Here is a 12435-nt window from a genome sequence, read left to right on the forward strand (position 1 = left end):
TATACACTTTATTTTCTACTCTTAAAAGTCGTATCAATACTAATGCAGCATGTGCGGGTACTATCCTAGAATTTTCTTACAACAAATAAAAACTTTAAAGTCCTTTTTTTAAAAATCAAGTTTAAGTGTCACTAATCTTGACATTGATAGAGTTACATATAAAATTAAAGTTATATTTATTTTTGAATTAGTATTATGAGGTTTTTTTTTTTTATTATTTTTTTTTAATAAAATTCAATTCAATAACTCTTTATAAAATTTAATAATAACCGTGCATTGCACGGGACTTAAATTAGTTTTAGGAAAATTTGCGAGAAAGGTCCTTTTAAGTGGTCGACCTTGTGAGAAAGACCCTTTTATAAAAACGGTGGCACAAAAGGTCCTTTTATCCATTTTGGGTTGTGTAGAGGGTCCATTGACCGAACTTCGGCGTTGACTTTTTTTTTTTTTTTTTTTTTTTTTCCGGCCAAAAAATTGCACGTGACTACTTAATCCTCCTTTTTTTTTTTCTTTTTTTTTTCCCTTTTCCCCTCTTCTTCCCTCTAATTCCCTCGATTTTTCCCTCTTACCCAATTGAAACCTTATTTTAGCCCAGGTCAGAAAACTTGAATTGTTGTCCTTCAAATCACAATTGAAAGACAATCAAAGCCTATAAACAACAGGCGAATCAGGTATGGTGAGAATCCTTTGTCAATTTCAGGTTTTGTTTCGCAATTTTGTAATTTTTCATTGAATTTTCCCCTTTTCGCCTTCTGCTTGTTCTTCACCATTTTTACAGACCAAGTGAGCAATTTTGGGAAAAAATTGAGAGCTTTTACTACTTTGAAAGAGACAAAATAGGGGCAGAGTTAAACACTTACCAATTAAATAGCTTGTGGGGTTAATCTCTTGCCATAAAACAATTCGCCATTAATTCCATCAACAATGCATCGCCATTAATGGTGGGTTAGCTTCTTGTCACATCACATGGGTTAAAGGGAAATAAGGGAGGGAAATATTTTAAGGGGAAAGGGGAAAATAGAGGGTATTAGAGGGAAGAACAGGGGAAAAGGGGAAAAAAAAAAAAGAAAAAAAATGGAATTATGTAGTCACGCGCAATGCACGTGACTTTTTTTGGCCGGAAAAAAAGTCAACGCTGGAGTTTGGTCAACGGACCCTCTACACAACCCAAAATGGATAAAAGGACCTTTTGTGCCATCTTTTTCATAAAAGAGCCTTTCTCACAAGATCGACTACTTAAAAGAACCCTCGCCAATTTTCCATAGTTTTATAAAAAGGTTAAGATAATTTGCCAATTACTACCGCAAGTTAATACCACTTTATAAATTACTACCGCAAATTAAAAAAGTTGTGAATTACTACTGCAAAAAATTTTAAGATGTTGCGATTACTACGTCAATATATCCCTTTAACCCGTGTTTGACCATGGTTAAGGGCTTTAACCAGCCCCCCAAAAAAAAAGGAAATGGTTTAGGGATATAATGACGTCATGGTTAAGGGTTTTAACCATGGGTTAAAGTGATATAATGACGTCATAGTTGGTTTTAATGGGGGTTTGGTAGTAATCGCAACATCTTAACATTTTTTGCGGTAGTAATTCACAACTTTTTTAATTTGCGGTAGTAATTTACAAAGTAGTATTAACTTACGGTAATAATTGGCAAATTAACAAGAGGAGCGTTATCAAGGGGAGCATCGTTTAGTACAACGGTACAACCTTTCAAAAATCTCAGCTACACAATTTATCCCGCTCAAATTCAAAAACCATTTCATTTCTTCACTGTTTTTTGAAGAGAGAAACAAAGAGGGAAGACAAAAAGGGCACCTCAAAGAAGCTCAACAATGGCGGAAATTGAGCAAGATCAACAATTACCTCGAAAAATTGCAGGAATTCTTGATGAAAGCAAAGCTTCATATGCAACTCACAATCGAAAACTCAAGGAACTCTCGAATCTCAGATCTTCATCACCTACAGATCTCTTCTTCGCTTCTTACCGTAAAGCTCTATTACCTGTTTTCAATTTCCAGCGACGAACTGCCTCTGCTGAGTGCATCATCCGCTTCATTTCCACCTTCGCCTGTTTCACTGACTCCAAAAATTCCGCCATTGATGATCAATTCTTCGAAGCTTTTATGCGGTTTCTTCTCTCTGCTGTCACTTCCGCTAATAAAACTGCTAGGTTTCGTTCATGTCAGATTATTTCTGAGGTACAATTATCTTTCATTTTATTTAATTTAGTTTAATTTAATTTTTCATGAAAAAAAATTAAAAATTAAAACCATCCAATTTATGACCTGTTTGTGAAAATATTCAATTTGGTTCATTTGCTATAATTCAGCAATTATTGTACTCCGTATCTTTTATTTTATTTGAATCATCATGTAGTTAGGGTTCCTTCCTGTGATTCTTACCTTGTCATTAGGGTTTTTTCCAGTTGGATTTGTTTGATAATTAGGGTTTTTCCAGTAGGATTTGTTTAATGATTACTGTAATTTTTTTTTTCTTCCTATTTTGTCTTTTGATGTATTCATGCCCATAATATGAAATGTTGAAAGCAGTTGTCATGATGAACCTGATTTTAATGCATAAAAGCAGTTGTCAAGAATTTCAAATATGCTTGAATTTAATTTTTTTAAAAAGAATTTCAATATTGAGTTTCCTTAGCAAGTAGAGTATGTTGAAAAAATTACTATATACTTAAATGCTATTGCCACAAAACATCCATCGTTGTCAATTTCTAGTTTAATGATGGTATTTTGATTTTTACAACATTAGAATACTTAATTATAATGCTTATTTCATATATGTTCCTAATATATGATGATGGTAATTGGACCAGTGAAGTAATAAACTTTTTAGGTTGATATGTACTAGAGTTTTTAAGGCAAAGAATGCCAAATTCTTCGTTATAAAAAAATGCTTACTTCATGTTTCTAGAAATGATATCTACAGCAATGACTACAGGTCTACGGGCTATAATATACAAAAAAATTTATTCTCATTGTGATCTCAATGCTTCTGAAGTTGGAGCATGGATCCAGTGAATGTCCTACTTATATGGCAGCTTGGTTTTAAAAAGCATGCCTCGGGAGCGCCCTGCTCCCAAATGGGCTTTAGCTAGGCGAGGCTTAGTCACCTATGGAAGGCTCGCGCCTCGTGCGCCTCAATGCGCCATTGGTAAGGCGCGCCTTTGTGCCTCAAGGAAAATAACTAAAATTTAAGTTATAAATTGAAGAATGATAGACATTTTTTCAAATTCTGACTACCTTAGCTTTACATATATTATTTTTTAATTTATTATGCATCTTTTTAATTGCTATTAAGTACAATCAAATTAAAAATAATTTGAAATGAATATATAAATACGTGCGCCTAGCATACAAAAGGCATGCGCCTTCGCCTTGCGCCTAGGCTGCAAGGACCATTTGTGCCTTGGTGCGCCTTGCGCCTTTTAAAACTAAGTATGGCAGATACTGAAAATGTAGTTTAGACGCATTCATGTGCAGATGCTTTCTTTCTTTCGTAGCTTATTATTTAGAGAAATCCTAAAGAAGCCTTGTTTACATTACTGTAGAAACTTTTATTATGCAAACTATGTCTTAACATCTGAATAATGCTCTGTATAGATGGTATGTCTCTAGTTCACTTTTCCTTTTTTCTTATTTTTTGTGGCATTTTCTGCTTTTTAGATCATAATGCGGTTGCCAGATGACGCAGAAGTGAGCAATGAGCTTTGGGATGAGGTGGTAGACAGCATGACTATACGGATGGGGGATAAAATTCCTGTAATTCGTACATTTGCAGTTAGAGCTCTATCACGTTTTGTGAATGATTCTGAGAACAGCGAAATACTTAATTTATTCATTAAAACCCTGGATTCAGAACAAAACGCGGTATGTATTAATGTTTTCTTGCAGTAGTAAGCTGTTCACTGACATAGAATCTTGTTTTAGAATCATGTTCAGGGATATTTCCCTCAGTATAAAAAACCTTGTAATTTAGAATTGTGAATTCGTGATGCAACCATGCAGGATGTAAGAAAGACTATTCTGCTAGCACTCCCCCCCACTAATGCAACATCGTCAGTGATAATTGGTTGTACTCTTGATGTCAGCGAGTCAGTTCGCAAAGCAGCATATTTTGTCTTGGCCAATAAATTTCCCCTCCAGAGTCTCAGGTAAACTTCACTTAGCTGCTCAACGTAATTGCCTATTTTGCTTTTCTTGAGTACCTTAGGTTAGGTTATAAATTCTTTTGAAGGTTCTAATTTTCCACTTGGCTGAGTAGATCATGAATATACGTTATGGTTTGATGTCCAAGACAATACAGAACCCTTATTTTTTTTTGTACAATGCTATTTTCTGTTGCAGAGTATTATACACTTGTTGAGTATAAAATAATCATTATCATGATGCATCGAACATCCAACCATGTATCTCTTTCCTTTGGTATTTTTAACTACTTGAAATAATGAAAATGAAGGAATGGCTTCTATCCCAAATCCCAATGAGCAACGTGCATTAGCCTTGAAATTTTACGAGTTAATAAAAGCATCATACATAAACTGTAGATGGCTTGATTTGAATTCTTTCCAATTTTGAATGGGATTCAACATTAAAAAATATCCAGTATATTTTCATATCCTTTATTTATTCTGTCCACCTCCCCCCCCCCCAAGTTCCCTTTATCTTTATATATAGTGTGAAGGTTAGTATTTGATCCTGATAATGTTTATTTTCTATCTTTATTTAGTCCTAGCTTGATGTACATGGTGTGACAATTAGTAAGAATATGCTAATGCTACTGAATACATGGTCTTTTGTGGTAAAACCATTTATTTATTTATCCATTTGTAAATTTCCAGCATCAAGCTCCGGGCTTTAATCCTTCAGAGAGGACTATCTGATCGTGCACCAGCAGTTGTGAAAGAATGTCTTAAGTTAATGAAAGATGAATGGTTAAGCAAAAACTGCAACAATAATCCTATTGAACTTCTTAAGTACCTTGATGTAGAAACATACGAGAGCATTGGTGTTTCTGTTATGAGGGCTCTCTTAGATGCTGGGATGGGTAAGCCTGATGGAAATCAGAAGATACAGCAGTTCAAGGAATCATCCTGTGATGGAGCTAGAGGTTTGAGCATTAAAATCCACTATTTTCACGTTCATGCTTCATATACACATAATGTATTAATTTGAACTTAAAACTTGTTTTAAGTAAAACTTTCACTGAATGTGTAGTGGTCCCTGTTCAATTCCTGAGATGTTGTGACACAAACTTTGATAGCTCCTGAGGAAGCTTGAATTTTTTTAATAAATCTTTAAATGTGCTATTTGTAAGTTTTGCATTTGTGTTTTAGATCAACTTAATGCTTGCAGATTCAGATAATGACAGCCTAGGCCATGAACTACTGGAACCAGAGGTTGCCCTCTATTGGAGGGTTGTGTGTCAGCACCTACAAAAAGAGGCACAGGTTGATGTTTTCTCATTTCTTTTTTACATGGACAGCGTTCTTGCCATTCTATTTTAATTCTCTTTTTTGCTTTTGCTTGAAAATATAACTTTTCCTTACAAATCTGAACATGCACTGAGTATAGTTTTCTCATGTGTGCTGGAAATATAATTAAATTTTGTTAAATGTTTTGAGATGGGTGGAATTTGGAATATACTTACGCCGTCTATGTCAGTGTTAGAGCTTTTGATGTTGTAAGGATAATTTTTCAATTTTTCCGTACAAACACTCATTAACTCACTCTTGCTTCATCTACTGACAATAATAAATGCATAGAACAATAGAGGTTTAGGTCTCACCCAACATATGAGACTATTTGTACACATTCAATTCGTAATATCCATTTAATTTATTTTTTTTTTAATTTTTTTTTTCTATTGATGCCACAAGTGTAAGAACACTGGAATAGTGATCCCAACAATATATGAATCTTATGAAATGGAGAATACTACAGTAGTCTGATTCAGTGGGAATTTTTTTTTCTTTAGACAGTTCCTTATGACGATTCATGCTAGTCGACCCTAAATCATTTTGGGACTAAGGTTTTGTTGTTGTATAGAGGGTTGATGTTCTACTTTCTTTGGATTATTCTTAGTATATTGTTGCTTCACTGCTGGCAGTTACTATGTTCCCCCTTGGTCTCTCTCAAATTCCCGGGGTTTGTGAACTAGAGAAATATTTTAAAAGAAATCCATTCAGTTTCTACTTATTTTGATGCATCATTATTTTATTTGATTCTTTGGATCCCAAAGAAAATCTACAAACTTGTTTTTTCAATACAGCCAGTGTTTGATTAAATTTGCTGATTTTCATTATGAGTAGGTACAACTGTTCAGCTGGATTTTTATGCTTCCCTAGTACACTCATTTGCCTTTTCACAATGACTACATACTTCAACATGTATATTAAGTATGTGAATGGCTGTTTATTCTACATGTATATTATGTTTGTGAATGGCTGTTTATTCTACATGTATATAAACTATGTGATTGGCTGTTTAAACTACATGTATATTAAGTATGGTAATGGCTGTTTATACTACACAAAATGACATAGTTTGCTCCAAATGTTCTAATTTGGAGGGAGAACGTTTCATATTTGTTTATTCCCCTAATATTTTAGTTTAGAATATGTCACATTAGTAAGTAAGGTGAATATTTTATAGATTAACTTGATTGCTGGGAGTCTTGATCCTAGAGAAAAGACATATCATTATGTCAGTCTTGTGTTGCATATTCTAGAACCTACCAACAGCCAATGTCAAAATGGATGGTAACAGCAATAGTAGATTAGTAGTAGTAGTTGCAGTAGCTGTAGTATAAAAATAGTGCCTAAGTGGCTGAAGCCCAAGGCAATTGGGGACAACCAGACAGGCAGACAAGTGCTTTCATTAGTCTGGCAGAGCACTTTGAAAAAGTCAAAAAGCCATACTAAATTCACCTGTGGCTATAGTTTCATTTGCAACCTATTTTTACACTTAAAATTTTCAGAATTGTATCTTGCTTTGATAAGGCACACCTGCGTTTAGCGCGTTGGCTTTTGGACCTTAATCACCTTAGTGTGCCTTGAGCCTTTTCAAATGCGTATAGGTACGATAGTTCTGTCTTACAGACTTTAAACATGTTCTTTTTTTGAACTTTAATGGCATAAATACTTGGGAGAGAGTACCTTGTACCCTATAATTAAGTCAATAATCATAAATTAGTAATCAGTAATGTCAATGTATTTCTGTCTTCAATGAGCTTTGTTGTTGAGTGACCTCGTGAGACATGTGAAATTCACAAATATCTGTGTTGACAGGTGAAAGGTTCTGATGCTGCTGCAACTATGGGCACTGAAGCTGCAGTCTATGCAGCAGAAGCTTCTGACAGCAGTGAGCTCCTGGAGAAAGTACTCCCCGCAACAGTTTCTGATTATGTGGAATTTGTCCAAGCACATATTAAAGCGGGTAGGTGAAGCTCATTTCTTTGACCTGATTTTGTGTGTGCTCCTTCTGAAAAATGGAATCTTTTCAGGAGCAAATTATCGGTTTGCATCACGGCAACTGCTGTTGCTTGGTTCTTTGCTTGACTTCTCTGATGCTACAATCAGGAGGATTGCCAGCACATTTGTACAGGACTTGCTGCATAAGCCACTTGAATATGAAATAGATTGCAGTGAAAACAAGATTTTGATAGGAGATGGCATCAATATTGGTGGCGAAAGGGACTGGGCCAATGCTGTAGCAGGGTTGGCAAAGAAAGTTCATTCTGCTGATGGAGAGTTTGAAGAAGTTGTTCTTCACGTTGTGGAAGAACTTGCTAGGCCATGCAGAGAAAGAAGTGCCGACTTCATGGAGTGGTTGCATTGCCTTGCTGTTATTGGTCTTCTCTTGGAAAATACAAAATCGTTACCCTTGCTACAAAGGAAGGCTATTGAACCTATTGAATTACTAAACGCCTTGCTGCTTCCAGGGGTATGAAAGTAAAAATTTTCTGAATCACTCTGACATTACACCTTTTTCATTCTACCCCATCCCCATTTTATTTCTGGATATTGCTACTGAAATGAAATATGTATGCAGGCCAAGCATCTTAATTTGGATGTGCAAAGGGTTTCTGTCAGATGTCTTGGTCTTTATGGATTGTTGGAAAAAAGGCCAAGTGAAGAAGTGGTGAAACAACTAGGATTTTCGTTTGCCAAGGGCCCCTCTCCAATCAGTCTTCTAGCTGGCAAGGGATTATTAGATCTTGTAACGTGGCATGGACCTCAAGATGTTGATAGAGCTATAGGTGAAGATATACTCTCACAAATCCCTGATAACAGGCTGTATCCTGCCCCTGAAATAGGTGATAAAGTTGATTGCAACAGTGATGGAGTACTCTATCTTTTATACATTGGATTAGAAAGTAATTTTGATGACCAAGTATTGGATGTGGGGGGCAACGAGTCAGTCCAAGCTACTCTAGGGGAAGGTTTTGCAAAGATTCTTCTTCTGAGTGAGAATTATCCTAGCATTCCTGGTTCCCTGCATTCCTTAATATTGGCCAAGTTAATTGCTTCCTATTTCAGCGAGGAAAACAGTGAAGTACAGAGGTAACTCCATAAGCTTCCCAGTGCTTTTTTGTGGTTCTGCTTTTAGGAGCAGTTGTTTAGCTTTTGTTTCCCCCTTTTTTTTCTTTAAATTTTCTTTTTTTCAACAGGTTAAAACAATGTCTGTCGGTGTTTTTTGAGCATTACCCTTCACTGTCAGTTAATCATAAGGTAAGTAAATTTTTTACAATTATATAACATATTTTGAGCTTATTTACATCTTCACATTCTGACGGCATGACATTATGTGTTCTGTCTTGATTTTCAGAAGCATCTATCCAAGGCCTTTGTTCCAGCAATGCGTGCAATGTGGCCTGGAATTAACAGGAATCATAGGGGATCAGTGGTCATGATATCTAACTTGCGTAAACGTGCAGTTCAAGCATCACGTTTTATGCTACAGATGATGCAGTCAATATTGTACAAAAAGGAGACCGATAATCATGTAGATAACCCTGAGGATAATCCAGGTTCTGTAGATGACACTGATGGATTTGTGGCTGGAGAGGAGGGTCTTGCTATACGCATTGCCGTTGAGGTATTACTTATGACTTTCTCATTGATTTAAGTAACATTCTGTTTTTAAAAAAGTGAACAACCTTTGATTCATCAACAATAGCCATTCGAGAAACATGCTTTTATGGGACTGTTATGTGCAGCCAGAGCCCAAATTAAGCTGAGCATATAAACTTCTCTCAGTTACTGGAATAATGTTAAGAATCTTAAGCTATATCGTATCAGAGTGTGGAAATCCTATTCTTAACATGTAAAATTTGGAGATGGACTTGTAATATTTTTATATGCCTTAATGGGTGAGAAGCATGAGTTTATTTTGAGATATATGCTTTAGCAGTAGAGAGGTTATATATGTTGATTTAACTCTTTATTATTAATGTAAATGGCATGAGGTGACATATTGGAATTTACATACGACTCCATAATAAGTAATTATCACTCTTTTGTATTCTTAAGGTGACTGGCTTTCAGACAAAGAAAACAGCAGCAGAAAAAGCTTACGTTGCAGCACTATGCAAGATCATAATATTACTCCATTTCCGAGTGTCAGAACAAGGAGCAATCAAGTTGATGCGACTCCTGCTAAATTGTGTTGTTGGATCTGTCTCATATGATAAGGAGCTCGTTAAAGAGCTGACTAGCATGGCTAAACAATTGAAGGCATTGGATGGTAGTCCAGATGAAGACCTGTCAAGAGATAAAGCTGATGTCATTCTAGGTAAACCCTTGAACTTGCTCTAGATTCTGTGATTCTCTCTATTATAAAAACTTGTAATATTGCCAGCTACAACAATTAAAGATTGTTGATTGCCAGAAAATTAAATGATACCAACTATTTTTGTTTGTTGATATACCATTTCAAGCTTGCAGAACTTCTCACCCTTGGATAAATGATAGACAAACTGGGATTTAGGAAAATAGCGTCCAAGAATTTTTGGGATTTGAATTATGTGAGATTTGGGACAGGTGGCTGAGTTTGAATTTTGTATAGTAAATTGACATACAGGAATGTTGTCTGTATTTCAAGGCCATTGAAGAAAAATAGTTAGCAAAAATTAAGAGTAACATGTTGGTAAACTAAAAAAAATTTGAAAAAATTTGAGGTATCAGGTTTAATATTTGTTGATTCCATGTGTGATTCCATATATGGTGGACCACATGTCCCTTTAAAGGTTTTACGTAGAGGCTAGGCAATGAAAATCCTTCTAATCTTCCTTTGCGTGATATTTTGTGCTTGTGCAACAATTTATAGCATTTTCAATGTACTTAAATGATCACCAGATGAAATATCAACTAGCAACTGCCTAAGAGATTTTCACTTCAACTAGCAATAGGGGACAGTTATTTATGTATAACCTCCAAAATTGAACATTAGAATATGAAACACTATAAACTTTGAAGGATTTTCTTGCTTAAGCTTACCTGTACCAGTGTAAAGAATTCCCATGATCTTCCTCTATGTTCATGACTTAGTGGTGTTGCAATGTTTGTCCATTTTCTCTCATTTACTGATGTTTCTACCCTTTAGTCCTTTACTGACATTTTCAGACCAAGGGTTCGATTATTTGAGGGTGATTACAGATTCTGCTTAATAGTAGAAACAGTGACTGGTTAATAATGTCTTGTTGAATGATTTTTAACAGTACCTTGACTTATAACTGATAAGTTGATTTTTTTCAAGCTATAATTTTACCTATCAATATCATATACTTCGTATGTTTTAGGGAGTACAAATATGAAATAATGGGTATAACCATATCTTTGGCATTACCTCAGTAGCATCATACATCACCATTTCAGTTTGTTGGAAATATGATGGGAACTTTACAAACTACTTGGTTATGGCCACACAAGATTTTAGGTGACTAGTTAGGGCGCGTCTTACTGTGTTAAGCTCCTTCCAAATCCCTTAAATTCTTGTGGCAATCTATTGTTTTCATCAGATTGTTTTATTGTTAATGTTCGGTGTTCTTAGGATCATTGGAGCTAGAGTATAATCTTGACGAGGATCATACAAGTGAAATGCCAGCAACTCCAGCTCAGCGCTCCACACGACCAACCCGTTCAAGAAGGCGTGTACAGCGTGAAGAAAGCAGCTCTTCTGACGAGGAAGTTTCAGTGATGTCTATTGTTAACTCAACTGTTCGGTCAGGTGCACGTTCCCAAAGGGCCTGCAAAACAGCAGCATTGACAAAGATGACTACTAGTAGGGCTTATGATGGTATCGACGAGGAAGAAGAGTCAGATTTAACTTCTGATGAGGAGGCCAACAGTTCAGACTCATCACCTCAGTGAGTTGATGCTTCCAGAGACCTCTACATTTGTAATATAATTTAACTTTCTTTTTTTTTTTTGGACAAGTGTAATTTGTCAGAGAAAATGTGCAGATAAAACTCTCATATTTTTTTTTTTTGACGAAAACCGAGCTCAAACTTTATAAATCAAGCGAAGGCATTAAATCAGCCAAAACAAATTCAGATATACAATGAGGAACTTCACGGTTACCGATTGCCTCAAGCTGCACAACCATCTTTCCAAGCGTCTAACTCTGATGACATTAAATGGAGATGTTTTATTATAGTTGGGTCTTGTTAGCTTACAACTAACTAATTAACTGTACTGCCCATTAGAGCTGTAAAAAATTGAACCGACCCGAGAACCCGACATAAACTGATAATGATCTGAACCTGACCTATCCGAACAATGGGTGAAACTAGTGACCCATAACCCGACCTGAACCAACCTGATGTTAACCGACAACTGATTTGATTCAATATTTTATGATCTGAATTCGAACCTGCACCCAAACTGATAGTAACTGTCAACCAATTTAATCCGACCCTATTAGAACCTGAAAACGTTTATAACCCAACACAACCTATTATTGAAGCGAGTCATGGACAATTTAATAAATTTTAGGGGTTTTTTAAGTTATGCCCTCCAAGTTCTTTGGTTTCTAAGATATACCCATGCTTTTTCAAATTTATAAGCTGTGCCCTCCACCTCACAATATTTTATCAATAATAGCCTTTAACATGCATATTCGTTAATGAAAGTTAAGTTATTTTATCAACAAATGGTTTGAGGCGTTAATTTGACAAGTGTCCCGTTCTAATTGGTTTAACACTTTAAAAAAAATAATTAAAAATTCATAAAATAAAATAATAAAAAAGGTTATTGTTAATAAAAATTAGTGAGGTTGAGAGCACAGCTTAGACGTTTGAAAAAGCATGGGCACAGCTTAGAAACCAAAGAAGTTTGGGGCATAACTTAGAGAAACCCTAAATTTTATATACCTTTTATTCTTTATTACTTTGTATATAAGTGTAATAAA

The 12435-nt window shown here is 35.4% G+C and overlaps 1 protein-coding gene across 1 annotated transcript; it reads left to right on the forward strand.

Annotated features, from left to right (window-relative positions):
• The first annotated feature begins 271 nt into the window (after positions 1–271).
• Positions 272–11605, forward strand: LOC110739005 (condensin complex subunit 3-like). The gene is made up of 12 exons (XM_021919460.1): positions 272–2208; positions 3691–3894; positions 4033–4178; positions 4866–5134; positions 5380–5474; positions 7314–7461; positions 7529–7968; positions 8077–8588; positions 8696–8756; positions 8854–9123; positions 9558–9819; positions 11077–11605. Exons 1-12 carry the CDS (start codon positions 1843–1845, stop codon positions 11394–11396), a joined length of 3093 nt encoding a protein of 1030 aa, XP_021775152.1. The 5' UTR covers positions 272–1842; the 3' UTR covers positions 11397–11605.
• The last annotated feature ends 830 nt before the right edge of the window (positions 11606–12435 follow it).

This window comes from Chenopodium quinoa, unplaced genomic scaffold (genome assembly GCF_001683475.1).
Source record: "Chenopodium quinoa cultivar QQ74 unplaced genomic scaffold, ASM168347v1, whole genome shotgun sequence".
Lineage (NCBI taxonomy): Eukaryota > Viridiplantae > Streptophyta > Magnoliopsida > Caryophyllales > Amaranthaceae > Chenopodium > Chenopodium quinoa.